The sequence below is a fragment of the Amphibalanus amphitrite genome, unplaced genomic scaffold, assembly GCF_019059575.1.
Source record: "Amphibalanus amphitrite isolate SeventyFive unplaced genomic scaffold, NRLGWU_Aamphi_draft 000033F_arrow, whole genome shotgun sequence".
In the NCBI taxonomy this organism is placed as follows: domain Eukaryota; kingdom Metazoa; phylum Arthropoda; class Thecostraca; order Balanomorpha; family Balanidae; genus Amphibalanus; species Amphibalanus amphitrite.
In genome coordinates, this window is record NW_024881529.1 from 371,050 (window position 1) to 396,857 (window position 25,808).

A 25,808-nucleotide genomic window follows, 5' to 3' on the forward strand; every position below is an offset into this window, starting at 1 on the left:
GAAGTGGGATTGTAAGATTCAGGCCGTTTGCCTCAGTGCCGGTTGTCACGGCAGCCTGAAATAACATCAATCGTCATATGCAGGCACCGAGACTATTTTACGAATATCATGTCCGTTGATGGACGATTAGTGAATAAACTAAAGCAACAAGGCTGTTACCAAATAAATATCATTCATGAAAATGTCACGGTAATTTGAAAGCAATGCTCTATATTTAACTTCATGGATACATTTGCTAGGAGCAAATAAAAACGCAATGTTCCTCCTATGTGCTTGGGAAAATGTTTGCTTCAAGTGCCGTAGTTTGCTGCAAACCACTGTTGAGTGTTGACTATCCAAATAATAATTCATAGATAGAAGTACAGGTGTGTATACAATTACACATTCTTCATTATCCCGTCATATCGTGTCGTCGAAAACCTGGTGTGTCTGATTCTGGCCCAGCTCCATCACAGAGTCAGGGTTTTCTGTTGGACCTACTGCCAGCGTACAGCATGTAGGCGCGATAGGTTAGCACCAGAATCCCCCCCCCCCCTCCAGCGGGGACCGTGCAGTGACATGGGAGGGGGGGAGCCGCCTCTGTGGCACCACACTGTTACTCAACTGAGACCATTGTGCCGGACAGGCACGGAGGTATGAGGACGCCGGACAAAGTTAGCTCGCCCAGGCTGGGCGGTGTTGCACGCACCACTGAGCGTCGGTGACGCTGTAGTCGCGTCTCGGTCACAGTGTCGTCACCTTTGACCTCGGCGCCGATGTGCAGACACCGCCCGGGGCATCAGCCTGGGTGGCTGACACTGTGTGGTATTTCTACGATGGCGCCACAATAGCCGTTTTCACCACGGGATATCTGGTAAAGGCGCCAAACTCGACCAAATCTAACCTACTCTCTTGCACAACAAATATTAATTCATTCAAATGTTTTAATAAAAAATAATGCCTGATTGCTTGATGAAACAGGGAGTAGGGACATCAGCAACCCAAGCTGAAAACTACTAAGAATCAATTAACTATCACTAATAGTAGTTATCCAGATAATCGTTGTGGAAATGGCCATTTATATTGTACTGAAGTACCTAGCTCAGCTGGCAGCTTGAGTGCTGTGTTTAACATCACAGCTCAAGTCGAACTGTGTTAGACCCACAGCATGCGCTCAGGCGAAAATAGCCGGGTAAATATTGCATGATACATAGTGATAAGCGCAGTTTCCTCGGATTTCGTGGGCTCTGGTTTTTAGATTACGTGGTCACTAATTGGAGCATTGTACCGTAAGCAACACAGCACGTGCCACGTGGTGTTTCCTTTTGCCCCCTCACAGCTAGCCTAAAGCCAATCCCTGCCCGAAAAATATGTTTTGTTTTTGTACTCTTTTTATTTCGTTGCGATGAAACATCTTGCCGCCAAGTGTGAACACCCCATCCAATTAAGCATAACAGTACTCGTAGGCTTATAATGTAAATGTACGCGCAGTTACAGGTTGTCACGTTTAATATTGCTCAGACGTCTGCAATTGCAGCCTGTGTGGCTGCGGACAATAGTGTCACGATTACGTCAACGATTACTTTTATTACGGAGCGAGCGAAGCGAGCGGAGTCTTACGTAGAATAACGGAAATTTCTGAGTATGAGCGGCCGGCCGGCCGGCCGGCCGTGCGGACGCTTTTGCGAGGCTTATATCTCAGCAACCACTTGACCGATTTACATGCGGTAATTTTTGTAGGGTAGCTTCATTCCTTCTACCAAGTATTGGACTATTCCCGATGCATGTGGGTGACCCCTTACGCACGTGCCACGTGCAAAACGAAGAGGTGTCACTTTTGTAATTGTTGCAATATCTCGGTAACTACTTGGCCGATTGCGCTGAAAGTTGGCATGTAGGTAGGCACCCACTAGGCACTGCATATCCATGTGCCAGAGTTGGGGTGCCGCTGCACGTGCGCACGTGCAGGGGTCGTTTCCAGATCTCGAGAACGGCTCGACCGATTGCGCTCAAATTTGGTACACAGTTAGGGACCGGTTACTAGGGTGCCGTGCACAAGTCAGTTGGGACCCATTTTGCACGTGCGCACGTGCAGGGTGCCGCTTCCAGATCTCGAGAACGGCTGGGCCGATTGTGCCCAAATTTGGCACATCGCTAGAGACCAGTCAGTAGGGTGCCGTGCTCAAGTCAGTTGGAGGTACCCCCTCGAAATTTCGCACGTGCAAGACTCACCCCCTCGCTCGCTCCGTTAGTCGCCCCAAAAGGCGCTTTACTGGTATTTAACTGTGAGAACCCAAAGTGGCGTGTGACCCATTGAAGTAATTCATGATGTCATTATGGCGTCATTTTGCGGTGACAAGAAGTCCGTATTTCGCGGGTAGCAGGCTCTCGTTAGTACTTTTTTTGCCGTGCTTCTTCGGCGTGAAACACTGCACCGCCGGGCGCAATGGGTTCGGTTAATTTCAAGAAAAATGAGGGAGCTCAGAAGCAGGATGAGACCCATGAGACTTATGGAATATGGATAATGGAAATGTTGTAGCAGCTCAGGTTGTAGGACACGGACATTTCTAATACGTGAATCTTGCCTAATATATGCTGGATTTTGTTGGCATACTTTGTCTATGTTTTAAGTCTTTGTCTTTTATTGTCATAAAATGCATCATTTTGCTTCACTATACCTAGACGTATTCTAATAATATCTGAAACATTGAAATACAATTCAAGTCTAATGCACTCTGCCCATCCAGTCCCCATCGCTGCGTCTTTTTTGCAAAATGTTACTCTTAAAAGTTATTTTTAACATTTTAAACAGAACAGTGATGAATGGATTTTTAGTAAATTGACCTTGATATATCACGAACACGTCGACCGCTCAGTTCGACACCGCTAACGTCACCCGTTGCAAATATTTGCACCAAAAACTCGCTGAGGAGCAGTGTGCAGCGTCACCGGCCATGATGCAACAGCCGGCGCTTTAAATACGTGTTCGGCCGTGACTTTGAACACCTTTGACATACGACGACCCCGATTTAGACCAGCACAGCGCTGACCGTACCACACGTGCCGAGTGCTGCCGAATTTTCGGCGTCAGATGCCGAAATATCCGGCATGTAATGGTTGACAGACATCTGTCACACGACTCTGGATAACCGGGCACCTCAAAAACTTACAGTAGCTGTCAAAACCTACCACAGGGGGAGGAGAGGGGCGTCATTATTCGCCCGCCGTCGGCATGTAACCTACCGAGAGACCACGCTGCGCCCCTCCCCCGGCCTCGTGCGACCCGGCCCGTAATATCCGGCCGTGGTTTAAATGCGTCTTACGGCGCCGTCACATGCGGTCGCCGACCGTGCCGGCACCTGACCTCAGCTGGGTTGATGAGGTCCTCAGCGGTCACCGGATGGGTCCGTCGGTAGCCGCTGACAGGGTCCCCTAGGCGTTCAAGACTCATTTATAATGGGTACTAAGCAGTGAGCAGCCAGCTCCGGAGCATGACGAGTAAGTATGATCTCCCCAGATGCTCGTCAATTCTAACTCGTCTCTCAGGTCCTACATTTGATTTATTTTGCTGACCGTTAAAGGGACCCTCCCACCTTCAAAAAAGTCAATGAATTGGCATGAAAGTGATGTCGCTCGGTTCAGAAAGAGCGAAAACGAATATCTACCAACTTTCATCGAAAAATATTCACCGGTTTTCAAGATATTAGACTTTTACTTTTGTTTACTTTTTGGGATCTCCGCTGTTCCTAGCGACTTTATTTGAAAGTGCGGCATTTGTTGCGCGCAAAGCAGCATATACCACCGCGTGCTACCAAACGTTTTAGTAATAGATTTAAAAATCGTTAGATATCTGCGCTGACGTCACACATTCAGAGGGGTATTCCTATGCATTAGCCCCTCTGAATCAAAATGCTGCAATTTTGAAATTCAATATTTCCGATTTAAGGCATTTCTCGATGTTGTGAGTGCCGAAACCGGTAATTGTGAGCCAGGGACCCCATTTTGGCTATCTCAACTCAAATCTAATGTTAAGGTGGGAGGGTCACTTTAAAGGTTAAAGCAGACAGTTTTTCTGAAAAGACCTGCTTGCCACTCACAAGCTGCAGTGAGTGGCGAGGAAATGTTTTACGCCGCAAACTCTACCAAAATTTTGAAATGATGTAATACATAATTATCGATGTTTTTGATTGAACGCCGAGCGAAAGAAGTGATAAACTTGGTGGAAGTTTTTGTTTGCATGTAAACAGGACCATAAATGAAGAAAACTTTTCTCGAATGATGATGCCAGAGTGCGTTTTCTAGGTGACGCTTAGAGATGTTTTCGTAAGTCACGCACCCTCACTTTGATGAATGAAGCCTATCTTCACAAAACTCGGTCGTGGGACGCGAACTTTGAGATGCTGAGCCGAACTGCGAGGAGGTTTATATGTAGATATTTACTTACAGGCTGTTTTAAACTCTTGCGATCCTTCATAGAATGATGTTGGAATATTCATCCAATCCCAGTAGATAGTAGATAATCCCTATACATACATCAAGTTTTCTTTACTATGATTTTAGCCAGTCAGTATCAACGACTGTAAAAGATTTAATAAGCAGAACAACAATACGATGAAGAATACCTGTTGATTTTGTACGATATAATCTGCACTGGTGATCTCTATGCCTACGACCGCGTCACTGGAAAAGTAACATCGACAATGGCAAAAAACACAAAAGCAAATTGGGTATTATTCTACACAAAACAAACGCCCTTTTATTTTTCAAAGCCTTCCTATTATCTGTAGGCTCTTATATACCAAAAGCAAAGTTAGCAGTCTGCATGGAGGCCTAGAAGTTAGAATACATCAATACCAACTCAATTGAGCTCGGATTCTTACAGGATCAGGGCCCAATCTTACCAAATGCCGTCATTGCGCATTTACGGCATTTGGTAACATTCAGAACTATTCAACATTCATTTGTTCATTCGTTCGGGCAACATTCATAATCATTCACGCTATCAAAATCATAGGACAAGATTAGCTGGATGTAAATACATAGGATATCTTTGATATCAATGCCGTAAACTCCGGCCAGTGCTGCCAAATCCTATTTTCCGCTTCCCCTTCGAGCTGCCAGCAAACATAGAGACAATTAGCTATGCTATGCGTAACCAATCTCAGCGCAAACCTCACAACCAACTCCCTCCAGGAAAACACTGTAGCTGTACAAAAAGGGGCTATTGGTATATTCAGCCCAAATGAACACGACACAAACATACTATAGCAAGTATACATGTCTCAACCGAGACTGCCCTGCCAACGGGCCGCCACCCCTCCCCCCGCGCGGCGCAATGGTGTCCCCACCCAAACTAGAAACCCTGTCGTGTGTGTCCTCCCCCGGAAAAAGTCCTAACTAGAAAAAAACCGGGGGACCTAGTTGGGGAAAAAACCACATTTTGTGGAAAAACCCATCTTTATTTAAGAGTGTGGTGCGTGTAAAAAAAAGCCCCAAAATGGTGGTGGGTGGGTGGGAAACGCAAAAACATTTCAGAGCGAGAACACTGCTGACTTGCGTCAGACCGGGCGGCTTAGAACAGAGTGACCACGCAAATGCACTCAAACCCCGCGCCGTCACCGTCACGTGACACGAGTCGCTCCACCAATCAGAGGAGGCCGCCGCCTTAGCGGCCTTGCCGCCCGGGGGCGCAGGCGGCCGCCCGCCTGCCGCCGAACGCTGCTCGCAGAGGCCGGCCCGGCTCCGGGGCCGCCCCAGAGAAGACGCTCGTAGTGTCGCGGAAAAACCGGTTATATCTTGTCATATATAACCGGGCGTATTTTCCGCTTCCCCTTCGAGCTGCCAGCAAACATAGAGACAATTAGCTATGCTATGCGTAACCAATCTCAGCGCAAACCTCACAACCAACTCCCTCCAGGAAAACACTGTAGCTGTACAAAAAGGGGCTATTGGTATATTCAGCCCAAATGAACACGACACAAACATACTATAGCAAGTATACATGTCTCAACCGAGACTGCCCTGCCAACGGGCCGCCACCCCTCCCCCCGCGCGGCGCAATGGTGTCCCCACCCATTCAATACATCCACCCAGACACCAATGCGCCAAAATAAAACACCCCCTTCCCGAGACCAGCAGACCGAATGGGGGATACAAATTAACACAAAAGACCTATAGTCGCCGCCAGTGTCGAGACCAGTGGCGGAACCCACCCAAATACGTGCTTGGTTGAAGGTAGGTAATTATTTTCTCAACCTGGCCCGAAGCTTACCAGAAACGCCACGATCCCTAAAGCCTGCCAACATGGATGTGAGCGATACAGCGGTCACCATTGAACAACCATATTACGCCATTTATACCGAAGCCCTTACAGCAGGACGAACAACCAGTAGCATTAGCCACTACTGCGATGATAGCCTCCACCAACTAAAGGCCCTCAATATACCCGCCGAAAAAAAAAACCATCCATGAGTTCTGAGGCATCTGACAACAGAAGCTGTATTTTCCTTTACCTTGAACCCTATGCACATGCCTGTCAGCGCGACCATTAATTTTCCCAGAACTTTTGAAGGGATTAGAACAGTATCAACGGAGGTCGTTGACAGCCGCCCAGCAAAAAAAGGGGAGGGCTCTCAGCTCGCTCCAGGAATCAGCGCTCTAAGCCGCCGTAAGGACACCCGCGCTACCGAGCGTCCTAGTGGCAGCCACCTGCGGGTAGACAAGCGAGCCGCCCCATGTCCGTTGTAGAAGGTGGAAGAATGGAGCATCCCGGGCAGCACCCGAGGCCATGAGAAACGGCTTCCCCGGGCAGACTAGCGAGCTGCTTTTTCTTTTATTATTGTTATTGTTATTGTTAATAATTATTGTTATTATTGTATTATTGTTATTATTGTTATGATTTTAGCGCCGCCCCTTAAAAAACATGGAAACCCATTGGTTGTTAAGCAACTGAAAACAGAAGCCGCAGCTACTGTTACGTGTACCTTAGCCCCTGTGCTACACGTGGCAATGATGACCATGAATGTTTTATGTTACCTAAAAACTTGGCAAGGGGTTAAAACAGTGACCACGAGACTATAGGTAATCAGGTCATAGATAGCCGACCAGCAAAAAGGGGAGAGCTCTCAGCGCGCGCCGGCATCAGCATTCTAAGCCTCCGGAATGACGCCTGCGCTATACCGGCGTCCTGGCGGTAGCCAGCTCCAGTACGTCCTCGGCAGACCAGACAGCTGCCCCGAGGCCGTTGTAGAAAGTGACGCCCCCGGGCAGACTAGCGAGCTGCCCCGAGGCCGTTGTAGGAGAGGACACCCCCGGGCAGACTAGCGAGCTGCCACGGGGTCGTTGTAGAAGGGGATACCCCCAGGCAGACTAGCGAGCTGCCCCGGGGTCGTTGTAGAAGGGGACACCCCCAGGCAGACTAGCGAGCTGCCCCGGGGTCGTTGTAGAAACAGGCCACCCCTCCCCCCGGGCAGACTAGCGAGCTGCCCCGGGGTCGTTGTAGAAGGGGACACCCCCCGGGCAGACTAGCGAGCTGCCCCGGGGTCGTTGTAGAAGGGGGCACCCCGGGCAGACTAGCGAGCTGCCCCGGCGTCTTTGTGGAAGGGGACACCCCCCGGGCAGACTAGCGAGCTGCCACGGGGTCGTTGTAGAAGGGGACATCCCCCGGGCAGACTAGCGAGCTGCCCCGGGGTCGTTGTAGAAGGGGACACCCCCGAGCAGACTAGTGAGCTGCCCCGGGGTCGTTGTGGAAGGGGACACCCCCCGGGCAGACTAGCGAGCTGCCACGGGGTCGTTGTATAGAAGGGGACACCCCCGGGCAGACTAGCGAGCTTCACCCGGGACTTGCAGAATTGGGCATCCCAAGATTCTCCGAATGTTCAGGGCAATTACCCGACCTGAATGAAGATAGTTACAGACGATTTAAAAACCCTCAGCAGCAGCAGCAAACCAAGGTTGAAAACACGTCTAACGTTAGAGTTGACTAGATTTCATTTTTATCTTCGGGCTTCGCCTAACGATTTTATCACAATTTTATTACTATCTTAGTATCTTACTTTCCACCAGCATTGCCCTCACGTCCCTATTGGTGGAACCAAATATCCCCTCAAAAATGCCGATATCGCCCATGCCCAAGCGTTCACTATCCACCCTATCGGGTCGGGTCGCCTAGAACCTCCATTAACAGATATGTATCGGGCCCCGTACATGGAATAACGTACCTTTCAAAACCCCGGCCAGCTTGGCCTATACCTGACGATGTCCCGTAAGACCTGCTAGGCAGCACCACTGGAGCAAGATGAGCTGGGAGGGGTCGGAACTCCCCCAGCTGACGTGGGAGCTGTGAAGGAATGCTCCAGCGGCCAAAGACTCTGGCAAAGCGGGCCGGCCCCGCCGAGTGTGCCGATCCGTCGCCGTTCAGAGTCGGATGCCAACCACCAAGCCATGGAAGAAAAAAAACAGAATGTGTCACATAACCATTTTTAGCCGAAATCTCGTATCAAAAGGGGCTATATACGAGTATACTGGAGCCATTTATCTGACAATGCGTGTGATGACATAGCAGGATATGCATATTGCAGATGTCGCTTATGCATGCCTTGGCAATGCTCTATTGACCAACGACAAGAAAGGCACCTCACTCTGGCAAAAAAAAACAAAACGATTTACAAACGCCACACCATAAAAAACGAAACTCAGTTAACTCGTACCTCAATGCAGAGTGCTGAGTGAGAGCCACACAATCCCGGGCTACCCTCAAACTGCATCCTAGAGAATGGCATACCTACTGCAGCCTTTAAACATGGGTGTGAAAACTTCCTCTGGGTAATAGCCTGTAACTTCCTAGGCTATCGCTAATGCATCCCAAAACCACCTTACATAATTCCCCATCTAATCCATAATATCCTAGTCCGCCGAGAATCATACCCAAACTGGGTTCCACTGTACCACCTCTGTACCTCTGTATCACCCTCTAAACCTTTCATTCCAACCTATCAACACCAGATAACAATACCATCTTAGACAAATACCATTGCATTGGTTATCCTTACAATGAACTCCATTTACCCTCTCAAGTCTCACCCGGTAGTTGGTACCCTTGTTATCAACAATCTCTAACCCATTAATGAAGACCCCGCTCGGACACGCTCGGACAGAGCCAACATCACCAGCAGCTCATTCTCCACGGGGTACGCCCACCTGGCACACCTTACGCCAGTAACCGTTCACCTGTATGGGAACCACAGTTCAACCAACACCAGGTACCACAAACGGCAATTCTACCAACTCTCTGCACAACCACCGGCAAACACCACGTGGCCACCAAACCCTACGCCGGCCAGGCCGTGCACTCTGAGCTGCTACACCGAGAAAGCATGAGCTGATTTCACTCACACGGAGTGTAGAATGGCAAAGTCCGGCGCTCCGTTCCAGGGAAGAAACAAAAAGCAGTTACAGCTATGTTACACCTAGCAAATACCTACACTCAATCTCCCAATATATATATAACTCTATATATATATAACCGGGCGTATTTTCCGCTTCCCCTTCGAGCTGCCAGCAAACATAGAGACAATTAGCTATGCTATGCGTAACCAATCTCAGCGCAAACCTCACAACCAACTCCCTCCAGGAAAACACTGTAGCTGTACAAAAAGGGGCTATTGGTATATTCAGCCCAAATGAACACGACACAAACATACTATAGCAAGTATACATGTCTCAACCGAGACTGCCCTGCCAACGGGCCGCCACCCCTCCCCCCGCGCGGCGCAATGGTGTCCCCACCCATTCAATACATCCACCCAGACACCAATGCGCCAAAATAAAACACCCCCTTCCCGAGACCAGCAGACCGAATGGGGGATACAAATTAACACAAAAGACCTATAGTCGCCGCCAGTGTCGAGACCAGTGGCGGAACCCACCCAAATACGTGCTTGGTTGAAGGTAGGTAATTATTTTCTCAACCTGGCCCGAAGCTTACCAGAAACGCCACGATCCCTAAAGCCTGCCAACATGGATGTGAGCGATACAGCGGTCACCATTGAACAACCATATTACGCCATTTATACCGAAGCCCTTACAGCAGGACGAACAACCAGTAGCATTAGCCACTACTGCGATGATAGCCTCCACCAACTAAAGGCCCTCAATATACCCGCCGAAAAAAAAACCATCCATGAGTTCTGAGGCATCTGACAACAGAAGCTGTATTTTCCTTTACCTTGAACCCTATGCACATGCCTGTCAGCGCGACCATTAATTTTCCCAGAACTTTTGAAGGGATTAGAACAGTATCAACGGAGGTCGTTGACAGCCGCCCAGCAAAAAAAGGGGAGGGCTCTCAGCTCGCTCCAGGAATCAGCGCTCTAAGCCGCCGTAAGGACACCCGCGCTACCGAGCGTCCTAGTGGCAGCCACCTGCGGGTAGACAAGCGAGCCGCCCCATGTCCGTTGTAGAAGGTGGAAGAATGGAGCATCCCGGGCAGCACCCGAGGCCATGAGAAACGGCTTCCCCGGGCAGACTAGCGAGCTGCTTTTTCTTTTATTATTGTTATTGTTATTGTTAATAATTATTGTTATTATTGTATTATTGTTATTATTGTTATGATTTTAGCGCCGCCCCTTAAAAAACATGGAAACCCATTGGTTGTTAAGCAACTGAAAACAGAAGCCGCAGCTACTGTTACGTGTACCTTAGCCCCTGTGCTACACGTGGCAATGATGACCATGAATGTTTTATGTTACCTAAAAACTTGGCAAGGGGTTAAAACAGTGACCACGAGACTATAGGTAATCAGGTCATAGATAGCCGACCAGCAAAAAGGGGAGAGCTCTCAGCGCGCGCCGGCATCAGCATTCTAAGCCTCCGGAATGACGCCTGCGCTATACCGGCGTCCTGGCGGTAGCCAGCTCCAGTACGTCCTCGGCAGACCAGACAGCTGCCCCGAGGCCGTTGTAGAAAGTGACGCCCCCGGGCAGACTAGCGAGCTGCCCCGAGGCCGTTGTAGGAGAGGACACCCCCGGGCAGACTAGCGAGCTGCCACGGGGTCGTTGTAGAAGGGGATACCCCCAGGCAGACTAGCGAGCTGCCCCGGGGTCGTTGTAGAAGGGGACACCCCCAGGCAGACTAGCGAGCTGCCCCGGGGTCGTTGTAGAAACAGGCCACCCCTCCCCCCCGGGCAGACTAGCGAGCTGCCCCGGGGTCGTTGTAGAAGGGGACACCCCCCGGGCAGACTAGCGAGCTGCCCCGGGGTCGTTGTAGAAGGGGGCACCCCGGGCAGACTAGCGAGCTGCCCCGGCGTCTTTGTGGAAGGGGACACCCCCCGGGCAGACTAGCGAGCTGCCACGGGGTCGTTGTAGAAGGGGACATCCCCCGGGCAGACTAGCGAGCTGCCCCGGGGTCGTTGTAGAAGGGGACACCCCCGAGCAGACTAGTGAGCTGCCCCGGGGTCGTTGTGGAAGGGGACACCCCCCGGGCAGACTAGCGAGCTGCCACGGGGTCGTTGTATAGAAGGGGACACCCCCGGGCAGACTAGCGAGCTTCACCCGGGACTTGCAGAATTGGGCATCCCAAGATTCTCCGAATGTTCAGGGCAATTACCCGACCTGAATACCAAAAATACCCGTTTTGGAAATCTGATAGCATCCGCATCACCCGCCACGGGCAACAAGCTTGCCTTTCCGCGAAGCTCCGGATTGATCAGGGACCAAATGACCGGCATACAGACGCCGTAAACAGGCCAATATGGGTATAAAGGTTGCCGTTGCTTCCTAGTTCGACACGTTTTGGAGGTGTTTACTGCCTCCAAACGCCGAGCTGCTGGCTCAATGTCACCCATAGAAGGTACAGTAACTCACCCACCAACCAACCATAGGCAGGTCCTGAGTGACGTCAACCCTGATGCTGGCGAGGGGTACCCCGTTCCAGTGTCCCAAAATTTGTTGATTTATGTAGGAAACGACATCCAAATGAAAATCACTTTTCACTGGCCTCCATTTTCTAAGCCCATTTTCCACTCCCAATTTTACCAAGAAAAAACATTTGCATGGATCGATAGCCATTTTACTTTCCACATACCAGCCTTGTATTAAATTTTGCTGTACATTCTTTTCCCACTCCTTTTGGGCCTTATCTGACCATCAATTTTCCACCCTTATCCCTTATTTGGTGAGTAATTTTCATAGACCCAGGAAACAGGGGGCAGCCCCCCCCCCCAACCTGAGAGCCGAGGGGGCGGCGCCCCCTCAACATTGAGGCAGCGAGAAACGATCTTCCCTCCCTTTTCCGGACTTCTTGTTTCCTTTATACATCTAAACATAAACAAACGGCATTTTCCTTGCCATCTGAATGGTTTCCGCTGTTACAGTATCGATTTGACATCTGCTGTTGTCATCCCGCTTTTGTTTGGGCCTGACCTTGGCCATAAGTTTGGCAGGCCAGATTTTATACTGCACCAGCTTGAGTCAACTTTGAGAAATACATAACGTACAACTGTGGTAAAATCGTTGCTATAGCTACACAGTTTACCCGCTCCGGGTGTAAGGGAGGGGTGTGGGGCAATGAGTGCACTGACGTGGCGCCCTTGGAAGGCCGGTATGGGATTAAAAGCTCAGCGACACTAAGCGCCTGTATGGTGCCTTCGGTTATCGTTAGCATCCTCAGAATCACCGGCGTAGGGCCCTCAGAGCCGCCGGTAAGGGGCCTTAAGAGGCACTGGTGTGGGAATGTCATGCAGGTGCCGGTGTGGGCGCTAAGAGGTGCTAGTGTGATTTTCTCAGAGGCGCCGGTGAGGGTCCTTACAGGCGTTGCTGTGGGCCCTCATAGACGCTGGTGTGGAGCCGTTACAGACAGGTGTGGGGCCTGAGCTGCGGACGCGAACCCTCTACAAGCCGGCAGGGGGTTCTCAGTGACCGGCAAGAGGCCCTTAGGCCAGCAGAAGAAGTTCTGTGGGGTCCTTAGAGACCGGCATGGTACTATCAGACGCCGGTGGGGCCCTGAGAGTCACCGGACCGGTGTGGGGGGCCTCAGAAGTCACCAGTGGGTGGCCTTTAGATGCGCCGGTGTTGGGTAGGGATTCGGGTCCTCACTCTCAGAGTCGCCGATATAGGGCATTAATAGGCACTAGTGTAGGCACTCAGAGTTGGGGGTGTGAAACCCTCAGAGACACCGGTGTGGGCCCTCATAAGCGCCGACGAGGGCCCCCACAGTTGCCGTTATAGGGCTCTCAGAAAAATAATTGCGGGACCATCACAGGCGGGAAATGCCCCTAGAACTGGGCCCTCATAGGCCGGTAAGAACTTTCAGAGGCCAGTAAGGGGCCTTTGGAGACCACTGAAGGGCCCTTAAAAGGCACAAGAGGCCCTCAGAATCCGGCGTGGGGCCCTTAAAGAGATATCAGTGTGACAATTTAGGGTCCATGAGGTGCTCTAATGAGCCCCATGGGGCCCTTCTATATGGCCATTGTTAACCCCCAGTGGTCAAATGGCGCCACAGGGCCCCTCGGACCCGAGGCTCCCTTTGAACCCGATGGGGAGGTGGGGTACGCGTCCCCTTAGACCCATAGCTACGCCACCGTTTCATATGCATCATGTGAGGTATCTTATATGCTCGCCCCCCCCCCCCCCCACCTTGAAAATCGTTCCCGGGCCCCTAGGAATTTTCCTTTGAACCCAAGCCAAAATACAATTTTGGGACACTGAGGGGAACTCCCAGTCCTAACAACGCATACTGACTTACTTCATTTTAGCTAAGGATGATAGTACCTGACCTGTATTGTTCAATGTTCATTCGCTGTTTTGCAGGAGAAAGGTCATATCATATTCTATAGCGACAAGTAGAAATAATACGCTAAGAAATAGACTGCTTTGAAGATAGTTACAGACGATTTAAAAACCCTCAGCAGCAGCAGCAAACCAAGGTTGAAAACACGTCTAACGTTAGAGTTGACTAGATTTCATTTTTATCTTCGGGCTTCGCCTAACGATTTTATCACAATTTTATTACTATCTTAGTATCTTACTTTCCACCAGCATTGCCCTCACGTCCCTATTGGTGGAACCAAATATCCCCTCAAAAATGCCGATATCGCCCATGCCCAAGCGTTCACTATCCACCCTATCGGGTCGCCTAGAACCTCCATTAACAGATATGTATCGGGCCCCGTACATGGAATAACGTACCTTTCAAAACCCCGGCCAGCTTGGCCTATACCTGACGATGTCCCGTAAGACCTGCTAGGCAGCACCACTGGAGCAAGATGAGCTGGGAGGGGTCGGAACTCCCCCAGCTGACGTGGGAGCTGTGAAGGAATCCTCCAGCGGCCAAAGACTCTGGCAAAGCGGGCCGGCCCCGCCGAGTGTGCCGATCCGTCGCCGTTCAGAGTCGGATGCCAACCACCAAGCCATGGAAGAAAAAAAACAGAATGTGTCACATAACCATTTTTAGCCGAAATCTCGTATCAAAAGGGGCTATATACGAGTATACTGGAGCCATTTATCTGACAATGCGTGTGATGACATAGCAGGATATGCATATTGCAGATGTCGCTTATGCATGCCTTGGCAATGCTCTATTGACCAACGACAAGAAAGGCACCTCACTCTGGCAAAAAAAAACAAAACGATTTACAAACGCCACACCATAAAAAACGAAACTCAGTTAACTCGTACCTCAATGCAGAGTGCTGAGTGAGAGCCACACAATCCCGGGCTACCCTCAAACTGCATCCTAGAGAATGGCATACCTACTGCAGCCTTTAAACATGGGTGTGAAAACTTCCTCTGGGTAATAGCCTGTAACTTCCTAGGCTATCGCTAATGCATCCCAAAACCACCTTACATAATTCCCCATCTAATCCATAATATCCTAGTCCGCCGAGAATCATACCCAAACTGGGTTCCACTGTACCACCTCTGTACCTCTGTATCACCCTCTAAACCTTTCATTCCAACCTATCAACACCAGATAACAATACCATCTTAGACAAATACCATTGCATTGGTTATCCTTACAATGAACTCCATTTACCCTCTCAAGTCTCACCCGGTAGTTGGTACCCTTGTTATCAACAATCTCTAACCCATTAATGAAGACCCCGCTCGGACACGCTCGGACAGAGCCAACATCACCAGCAGCTCATTCTCCACGGGGTACGCCCACCTGGCACACCTTACGCCAGTAACCGTTCACCTGTATGGGAACCACAGTTCAACCAACACCAGGTACCACAAACGGCAATTCTACCAACTCTCTGCACAACCACCGGCAAACACCACGTGGCCACCAAACCCTACGCCGGCCAGGCCGTGCACTCTGAGCTGCTACACCGAGAAAGCATGAGCTGATTTCACTCACACGGAGTGTAGAATGGCAAAGTCCGGCGCTCCGTTCCAGGGAAGAAACAAAAAGCAGTTACAGCTATGTTACACCTAGCAAATACCTACACTCAATCTCCCAAAATCTGAAAAACACACCAAACCTATTTCTACCAGCAATCCAAGTTTCGTTGTTTCATCTAACCTTCAAAGAACCTATAATACCGGGCATTTGCCGACCCATTGCTCATCGACCCTCTTCTTACCGTGATAGCATAACATAAGCACAAAAATAACCAAACCTCATGCCGAAAATGGGAAAAAAATCAGACAGAAACAACAAACCAGTAAAAAATAAACATAAAAACCCCGAAAGGAAAAAACATCCTCGTCAATCAATATAACATTGATATAAAACCGAACTTATGCTTCCCTTGATGTCTTCCAGTTTCCACTGAACACGACCACAGTAAACGCAAAAACATTTCAGAGCGAGAACACTGCTGACTTGCGTCAGACCGGGCGGCTTAGAACAGAGTGACCACGCAAATGCACTCAAACCCCGCGCCGTCACCGTCACGTGACACGAGTCGCTCCACCAATCAGAGGAGGCCGCCGCCTTAGCGGCCTTGCCGCCCGGGGGCGCAGGCGGCCGCCCGCCTGCCGCCGAACGCTGCTCGCAGAGGCCGGCCCGGCTCCGGGGCCGCCCCAGAGAAGACGCTCGTAGTGTCGCGGAAAAACCGGTTATATCTTGTCATATATAACCGGGCGTATTTACGGCATTGGTAAGATTGGACGGCCAAGTTCGTGGACCAGCCTCTGCTGAGACTATTGGGCCTGAAGCCAACAACCGCAAATTGAATCATCGCGGACTCTATGACGAACATGCTGTATCATGTGCTCGCCAGCAATCTTACAGCAATATTTCTCCATTTACTTCCCTCGATGGCAGTTCTCTGAAATGTCTGGTCCGGATTGCCTTGATGTATGGCACCACTCGCCATGTAGGCATGCGTGTCTAATTTCCTGTCTTTGCGCTCTTGGTTGTCACATTCGTGTTATCCCGGCGCCGCTTTGAGACCAATCCATACCTAATGCCAAATCACTCTTACAGAAACAAGTAATATAGATTGTGTGTTCTGCTTGGGATTATTCCGGATAAACCTCGCCTGCAGAGCTTTTCGTTCTCCCCAGTGTAATACGCAATATTGCAGTGCGTTTCTACAGCATTTGGCTCTCTCTCTCTCTCTCTCTCTCTCTCTCTCTCTCTCTCTCTCTCTCTCTCTCTCTCTCTCTCTCTCTATCTCTATCTCTATCTCTATCTCTATCTCTATCTCTATCTCTATCTCTATCTCTATCTCTATCTCTATCTCTACCTCTACCTCTACCTCTATCTCTATCTCTATCTCTATCTCTATCTATATATATATATATATATATATATATATATATATATATATATATATATATATATATATATATATATATATATATATATATATATATATATCTCTCTCTCTCTCTCCATAATATATACCGCTCTCTCTGCTTCCATAAAATAGCTCCGTTTGATTACATGAATAAACTCTTCTAAGAACATCAGACAATTTCCGGCAGTGTACGTGAACGGAGAGGCAATCTGTAATTTCAGAATCTGACCTGGGAATACTCTGCCACAGGCCAGGCTGGGATTCTATTAGTGCAGTGGAATCCGATTACAAATAACAAAGGAGGTGGACGGCGCCTAGCGAACGGTTTATATGTACTGAAAAGGCAATCCATTTCAAGTGACGATCAGTGTGAGCAGGCCAGTGAACCGGTCCAGTACCAGTGCCAGTAAATATGCACTACATAGTGTTTTGTAGAGGACCAGCGTCCAGCATGTTCTTACTTTTACAACAGATATGTAATGGCAATTGTTATCATCTATCAGTGGCTAGTCTAGCAGCGAATCAATAGAACACTGAAGCATTAGGTCAGCTGGCCAGTAACGACCAGTGAACCGGTGACAATAAGTCGAAAACGGCCAACAGACTCGCGCCAGTGGACCAGTGCGGATCGCGCTCCATACGGAATTCGATCGTCGCGCACGTTACACGTCCATCTGCATGTTTATTTATGCGTTAGCATTTGCACCAATCGCTCATAAATATTGTTCATTTTGAATTGCATTGGTTTTCAATATATTTTTGATTGATTGATTAATTGATTGATGTTTATCATTAAATCTGGGATAGGCGATCCATTTACCTTCACCTACCTTGATGGGTAACAGCATAAATTCATGTCGTTACCCATCAAGAAAATATATTGTTGAAAAAGTCCACAAAATCTCGATTCATTTTAGTTTGTTTAAACATACCAGAACAGATTATTTCGCCAAATATTGTAGGTATTATCCAAAGCGTTCCTGTCGAGCGAACCACGCATGCAGCTCGTTGCGGGAATAGCAACTCCACCTCTGCTGTAACGGGAAAAGTTAAGACGTACACATTTTGCTACCCGTACATTTTTCCAAACAAACCAACCGTACAATTTCCTTCACCTGACGCTCTGAGCTGGTCCGAAAGAATAACGCATAGCCGGTCTGGGCTAGACGTAGTACAGGGATAATCTGCATGCTTTTAATCCTCGATGCTTACGTATTAACCCATCAATTTCAAGTGTGTGCTTTACCGACATGTTATCACGCAATATGCAAGGACAAGATCAATGAATGAATAAATATACGAATTACGAGTCATCGTTTACCACACTCATACAGCTAATTCATCATAGGCAATGCTGCATCCTTGATTGCGGCAGACACTCATGCCGTTAGGTATATGTCACATAACTAATTAACACTTATATAACTATCATGGGTCTGATTGTAAGGGTAAATGCATCGAAGTAAATCACAGCAATGCCAAATAAGGGTTAAGTGATAAGGATAATGCATGAATAAGGTAGGAGGAAGTAAATGAGGCAATTGTTTCAGCTCATTGTTTGAACTTCTCCATGTAGCAGGCAGCCGGACGTGTGCAGCATTTAAACGAACCACTTAGGACGAACGCATGGTGAACACGCGCCTCTGGCGATCCTTTTAAATCTGATCCATACCGACGAGTGCGCTGAGCGCTCCCATTCCCTATCAGCCATCCGAGGTATCCTATGTCAGCGCTGGTGCAGCGCTAGGTTGGAGTGGGAGGGGGGATGCGGGAAGTTCAGGCGTGTAACACACCCGACACTGTGTAACAAGAGTGCCCTGACCTCGGTGCGGTCGTCAGACAGGCACGGACTCCCCCGCTCCCCCGGAGGGGACAGGCGCTAAATTAGGAGCTCCGTAAGTGGGATGCACCGCAGACAATCTTCTGCTCCGTCGCTTCCAACAGGGGGCGCTCCTGGGCGCGTCTGGCGTGACAATGATGGAGAGGGTGCTGTGTCGCCCTAGACTGCCCCGCGCGCTGTTCAATCAGGTCAGCCTGATCTGCGCACTTCACAGAGCTACTGTGTGTGGTGACGTTATCCACTGTCCAGGGTGACTGGAGGTATCCGCCTGTCCGGGGCCAATGTCCGGGGCCTGGAAACTGGAGATGGACTTTATCTACCGGAACTTCGTGATTTTATCCCCACTCAGGGAGCTGACAGATGGCTTAAAGGCTGGCGCGGACGTAGCGACGAGCTATTTAAGATTGTCTCCATCTTTACAGCAGGTTTAATTAACACGCGCACTGCAGGGGGGGGGTTGTTTTCAACCCCTCCCCCCCCCCCTGTGGTTTTTCGCAAATTGCGAGAAAACGGCGGCGCGTAGCGCCGCCAAATTTTGCATACCTGTTCTCACAACTTTTGCACACCTTGAGTAAAAATTTTGACCCCAGGTGACCTATGGTCAGGTCACCAGGTCAGGTCAAGTGACCCTACCTCGAAACGTAAATTTCGAAGTTTGCAATCCCACCAAGCCCACAGTTGTTGAGATATGATCTTGAAACCCACAGGAAATAGTAAAGTCATCACGAGCTACAACTTGTATATCTCGGAATTTTTATATCGATGACCTAAGGTCAGGTCATTTTTGCGACCGGCCCATTATAAGTCAATGGGAGAAATTTCAACTTACTCTGAATGCCATCCTATGACTTCAATACGCTCAGGATCATAGTATTACAGGTCCCTGTTGGTGATTTCACCGAAACATATCACTTATGACCTTTGGAAGGTGATCTCCAGGTCATCTTAGGTCACCTGAGGTCACCAGCGGTTTTTCTTCAATAACTTGAGATTGAGTAGAGATAGAGACTCCGTTCGACGTTTATCGTGTTTTTCTCGTCAATGCGGATCGAATGATATGCAACATGACCTATTTCGGCCAGGTCATGACCTTGACCTGAGGTCAAATTTTCAACTTGACCTTTCGAGGTCATATTATATATCATTCGATGCGCCTTGACGAGCTAAGAACGATGGCGTTCGAATCGATCCTCTGACCTGTGTGCAAGACAAGTTATTCAAGAAAAACTACCGCGAAATTCCTGTTGTGAAAATCGTAACATTTTGTCTTCGGTGACCTCTGGTGACCTCGTTTTTGACCTGACCCAAAAATGATCTTAGTATTTCTTGTCGATCTCATCTTAACCTATCCAACGCCGTTTACCGCTTGTCGCTACGTTGCGCCGTTTTCGAGATCTCAGGGGGGGGGGGGTTGTTTTCAACCCCCCCCCCCCCCTGCAGTTCGTGTTCGGCTCAGACCCGCTGCAGTGCGCGTGTTAAAGATGAGCGAGGGAAACAGTCGTAAAAGTGCGCTTGAAATTAAGGCAAAATTATTGCATCAGCGGTGCTGTAATTAAAGCAGCAGTTGCATACCTGTTCTGGTAACAGCTATATTAAACGCTGGAGCCTCGACTGGGCTGGTGACCGGTCACAGCCCGCGGTGGCTGACTCCAGCTCGCCGCGCCGACAGCCGCCGCTGTCCGGTCCACCTGGATCGAGGATCAGGCACCCCTTCCTGGAAGCAGTTGGTGTGACGACCTCGGCGTCACTGACTGACGGCCGTCACCAGAGCCGGAAACGCTGGGTAAACACAGCGCCCTGTCAGCCACGGTCGACGGAAACGGCGCACTGCGGCCGAACCAGCGCCGCCGACCGCGCCGCGACGTCGAACATGCTCGTAAATATGACGCAATTGGGGATGGACTGTTTACATTGTCAACCCCCCCCCCCCTGCAGTTCGTGTTCGGCTCAGACCCGCTGCAGTGCGCGTGTTAAAGATGAGCGAGGGAAACAGTTCAACGCCGCTGCAGAGCGAGCGAGGATTGACTGCGAGATGCACGAGAAGTAGAATCAACGAATGCAATCCGGGAGTTATCATCAATTGAACATGGCAGTGATGGCACACGCGATCGCTAAGGTGAAACTACGCTCTCGGAACTCAACAGTCAACCAACAGACATAATTTACCGAAAATAATCCCTATGGTTGTAAACTGGACCTGTACCGTTGCTGGAGCATAAAGTGTGCCCTTTAAACACAATGGTTTCATGGCCATGATGTCATTTACCTCGATACTCTGCTTAGTCGCGTGCAGAAAGTGATGTACGACTGACACAAAGTGCATGCCAGGAACGGATAATGGCGGTGAAGCGAACTTACCTGCTGGCTCTAGCTCCGTGGCCATTTAAAATGTGGGATTATCTCTGAAACTTACCAAAGTCCTCAGCAGTCTAGTTAAATTTTAGATATGTAGAGGAGGCGCAGAGAGAAGGGAATGATTGATAAGTTCACGCATATTCAACGCCAGATAGTAGGATGTATGAACAGTCTCTGCTTTGGACCAATTGGACCCCTTCATCACGCAGCACTTAAACCAATTGGACCCCATTCCTAAAACTACCTTTTCGTTTACCTCCTGACGTGTTTCTCTGCCGGTACTACACCGTCTGTTCTGTGTGGTCTGACACCTCACCCCGCCTGTCCCCCAGATCGCCAAGCTGTTCTCATTCACCTGGACGCTGGGCCCGGTGCTGTGTCTGGGCGTCCACTACATCCAGACGGTGACCGCCATCTGCTCCGTGCTCACACTGACTGCAATCAGTCTGGAGAGGTGAGAATGCTGTCAGTCTGACCGACATCAGTCTGGACTCATGGAGAGGTGAGAGTGTCATCAGCCTGGAGAGGTGTGGGAATGTTTTTAGTCTAACCGCAGTCTTGAGAGGTGAGAGCATCACCACTCACCAGCATGACCGCTATATCAGGCTGGACAGGTGAGAATGTCATTAGTCTGACCGCCATCAGCCTGGAGAAGTGAGATCGGTTAGTCAGCCCACTCAGATGGTCGATCAGTTGTGTGTCCTTCTAGTCCCGTAGGCGAATCCAATCAGTCTGAAATGGCGAGTGCGCTCTGACGAAAAAAAAATACGAGTCCTCTGTCTGAATGCCAGTTCATTCGGTCTAAAAGGCGAGGGGGTCTTCACAATGATTCCGGTATAGGTGTCCATTCAATTCAGTCAGTGAGTCATTTCAGTCGGAGGGTGTTAGCCGATGAGCGTCGAGTCTGCTCTGCTCTCAATGTTCCGGTGATACACTGCTCATTTTTTTTTTTCACTACTGTGCGTCATTGGATTCACCTTTGAAGCGGCCACACGCACAGAGAACGAACATACCTATGTTATCGACGTAATTTATTTAAACGAAGTGTAATCCACAGCCCAGTTTTCCTCATAACTACATTCGGGATGTCAGAATCCTATCATGCATTAGGCCGATGGCTGAACGATATCATTGGACATTCGTTTGGTGCGAGCCGGTCAGAGCAAGATACCTATAATAAACAGGTAGATCCGATGTTTTGAGTAAAGCCCTGGTGACGTCACTGATATTTCTTATATGGAGAATTTCACCCGTAAGGAAAATATTTTACATACAAAAATTTGTATGCTATTAGGAAAAAATACAATCTTTCAATTCCACCATGAAAATTATATAATTTAATTAATAAACTCGAAATCCTTTGAGTGTTTGTCCCAACCCCCTGTTATACCTTTGGTCACGTGACTACCATGATACACTTTGCATTTTACAAGGTTATGACTTAAACGGAAGTAATAAATGCTGCAAATGTATTATTTATGATGTTTTAGGCAGCAATCGTGTGAATATGTCCTGAAATTATCAATAATCTGCTGAAAAGAAGTCACGTGATGTTACCAGATTGTGCTCGGACAGCATCTTCTTGAATTTCGATTTTGAGTACTTTGTACCTTCATTGAGGCCTAATAACGGACGTTTTTAGTTATAAAATGAAGCACTGAATCTAATGAGGGCAAAATTTATTCATTTTTGCACTTTCAGGCCGGGCTATCCCCTGGCATGAACTTCGGCAAGTTTTTGTGTAAAGCCTATGGTGAAGGGAAAACTTCACGCCCGGCTGACGTCACAGACCTCGGCTACCAAATCGTGTCCGGTGGGGGCTGGGTCAGAGCGCAACGTTTTATTTTACGGTGCGTAAATCGTTACGATTCGCCCCGCTGAATTGTATTGACTTTTGCCAGCACTCCACATACACCGGCGTGGCTATTCTGTGCCGATAGTCACAATATAAAAACAGGTAAAAGGCGGAATGGGTAAAACAGGCAAACATCAGGCACACGTGCACATCATAAAGCTTGCACTCCTATGCCCCCTCCCCCTCCCACTACATATCCCTATTACACTTAACCATCTTCACGGCACGTTTGAAAGAAATGGGGTCCAGCTCAACGATACTCACAGGCAGTTCATTTAAAAGTGATGTTGCGCGATATAAAAACGATCGCTGCCCGGCGGCCGTTCGCATAGCAGGAGGCCTCAAAAGGCGATCCTGACGCGTACTGCGCTCGGACTGCTGGCGCGAGTCACGAAACGTAGTGAACAGAGTAGAGATGTCCACAGGCTCGCCATTGGTGATCGCCTTATGGGCTACCGTCAAAGTCGACACCTCATACATTTGTAAGGGGGAGAGAAGTCTGAGGTCCTCTCGCGCGTGAGAAATGTGGTCGTATTTTCTTAAGCCAGTGATCACTCTCGTCGCAAAGTTGATAATGTTCAGAAGCCTCGCATCATTCTTTGAGGTTCCGCCGCCATAAACAGAAATACAGTATCTCACGCGCGAGAGGACAAGACCGTCAACAACAGCTCGCAGAACACCCCGCGGGAGGTAATGCCTCAGGTGACGGAGACCGATCAGGAGGCCAATGCATCGACGGACCACGTCACTGACGTGCGCGTCCCAGGTAAGGTGGCGATCAAAGATCAAGCCCAAGTTTTTCACGGTCAGGCTCTCCTGAACGGTCTCCCCACCGACCCGTACGCTGACAGGGGATAGGCCACGTGTGTTCTGTTTGGTACCAAGGAGGAGGATTTCAGTTTTGGATGCGTTGAGCTTTAGGCCATGGGCATGGAACCATGACGAAAGGGTGCAGAGGGTGGTTTCCATGCGTTGGATGAGGTAAGGAAGGTTGCGTTTGGTATCGGATAGAAGGATTTGGGTGTCGTCAGCGTACTGGGTCACATGAGCGTCCGGCGCGTGCAGGCTGAGGTCGTTGGCGTATATGGTTTATGGATTGGGTTTATGGATTTTGAATCGTTTATGGATCGTTTGAGAATGGCAAAATCTATGCCATATCATTTACTAGTATTTTCTGTCATTTGTGTAACGGTAGACTGTGCTATTTTATTATAAGTGCGCTGGGAAGATATTGCGTTGTATTATCCGTTCTCAATAGATTTAGTTTTGCTTTTTACCAGCTATTGTCACGACGCATGACATCCTCCCCCGTTTCCGACCATATTACATTTGATATAATTCAGCCATTTTGTGCCGCCGCGTCAGTGTTACACTGTTACAGTGACCTGTGTAGTCATACCTCATGCTACACTTACATGCGCCTTACACCGAACTGCATTGTCAGATATGACGTCACACCGACCTGTCCCGTCAGATATTACGTCATACTGCACCCGATGAAGGCGCAGTACATCTGCACCAGAAGCCAGGCCAACCGCACCGTGGTAGCCATCTGGGTGCTCTCCTTCGTGCTGGCCTGCCCCATGCTGGTCGCCCAGGTCAGTTCCAGGTCAAGGTCAATGGCAGGTCAATGTTTTTTTTTGCATCCCGGTTGCACTAAGGCATACCGGGGAGGGAATAGCCGGTAGGTCAAAGTCGGTAGCAGGTCGGCGACCGACCAGCCAGCGGTAAGTCAATGTCAGGTCGGCATGGACCAGCCGGCTGTGGCTAGTGATTAGGAGACCTTATGTCAGTCCTCTTAGGCCAGTGCCCATAGGTGATTCGCCGGACCTCAAGACGTTTGTCATTTTGTTGACAAGTTATCATGTAAGGTTTTTATTATGCTTATGACTGTAAGCAGGTAAGAAACAATTCTTATTCATTCGGATAATGGTCAATGCTAGGATGGCAAAGCTATTCTTATCTTGCAAATAGGGTTCACGTTCAAATGCTAAAATTATGGGTAGAGCTCAAGTCCTACAACAGACCTAAATCACACCACATCTATGCGGCTCAGTGTCGTGTTAGTGCCAGCTCAATGTTAGAGCAGCTTTGGCAGATGAGATCGCGGCGCGGAACACGCGTGAACCGTGGTGATCACTGATCATTGACACATTGACCTAACTCCGGTTCTGTCATTTTGATATACAATGGAACGGACGGCTGTAGTTTGTAGTGAAAAAAATAGACAAAAATGCGCTTTCGATTTCAGCCATTGCGTGGCAACTGAGAATTATGTGCATCTTCCTACCAAGTGTAAAAGTCATACCCACGCGTATCTCTATGCATTCAAGAAACTCGCTCTTTTGTACGAAGAGGTACGGAAACAAATAAACATTTATTTACTAAAAATGAATAACAGAAACAAATACATAAATGCAAACATTTTACAATGCACTACTAACCAAAGCGCTAAAAAAAAGAATAACGATTATAAATGCAAGTACCGCTGATTTTGCGAAGTCCTTGAATTTATTAAATTAAATTTCGCTTATTTGACAGAGCTGTCGGGTGACTTCTATATTACTATTTGAGGAGGGCGTAGTTTCTGTCTATTACGAAGGTCGCGACATGGTGCTACGTAGCGCGGGTTACAGATCACACCGTTGCACCTACCGCGCTGAAATTTGCGCAAATTATAGAACAAGGATGGACAACGTGCCTTTGAGCGGTCTCGGCTCGATCGGATCGATAGCGAGCGCGTGGCGCGTGCCCAAAAAGTGCAAATTCGCGTCATAGACTTTACATGTATAAATCGGCTGGCAAAAACGGGCGAAAATGGCTAAATTTGCCCGACACGGGTCCGTTCCCCGTGCAATATCTCGGTAACCGTGCGCCCGATCGGCACGGGGAAAACAGCATCGTGTAGAGAATCGAACGGGCAATCGAATAGTGTGCGGTGCAGGGGTGGCACGCGCCACGTGCAAGTGTGAGGGCAATTTCATTTCAAAAAGTGCCATTTTAAACGCATTTTGGATTTTATTTTATTTTCC

General features: G+C 49.0%; 1 protein-coding gene across 1 annotated transcript in view; it reads left to right on the top strand.

The window, feature by feature from the left end:
* LOC122369016 (QRFP-like peptide receptor) overlaps window positions 1–25,808 on the top strand; it is a 118,583-nt gene that overhangs the window by 58,735 nt on the left and 34,040 nt on the right. The window contains exons 2-3 of the mRNA XM_043343376.1: window positions 21,254–21,375; window positions 24,251–24,374. Of these exons, the coding sequence (XP_043199311.1) occupies window positions 21,254–21,375; window positions 24,251–24,374 (246 nt within the window). The remainder of the gene's footprint in view (window positions 1–21,253; window positions 21,376–24,250; window positions 24,375–25,808) is intronic.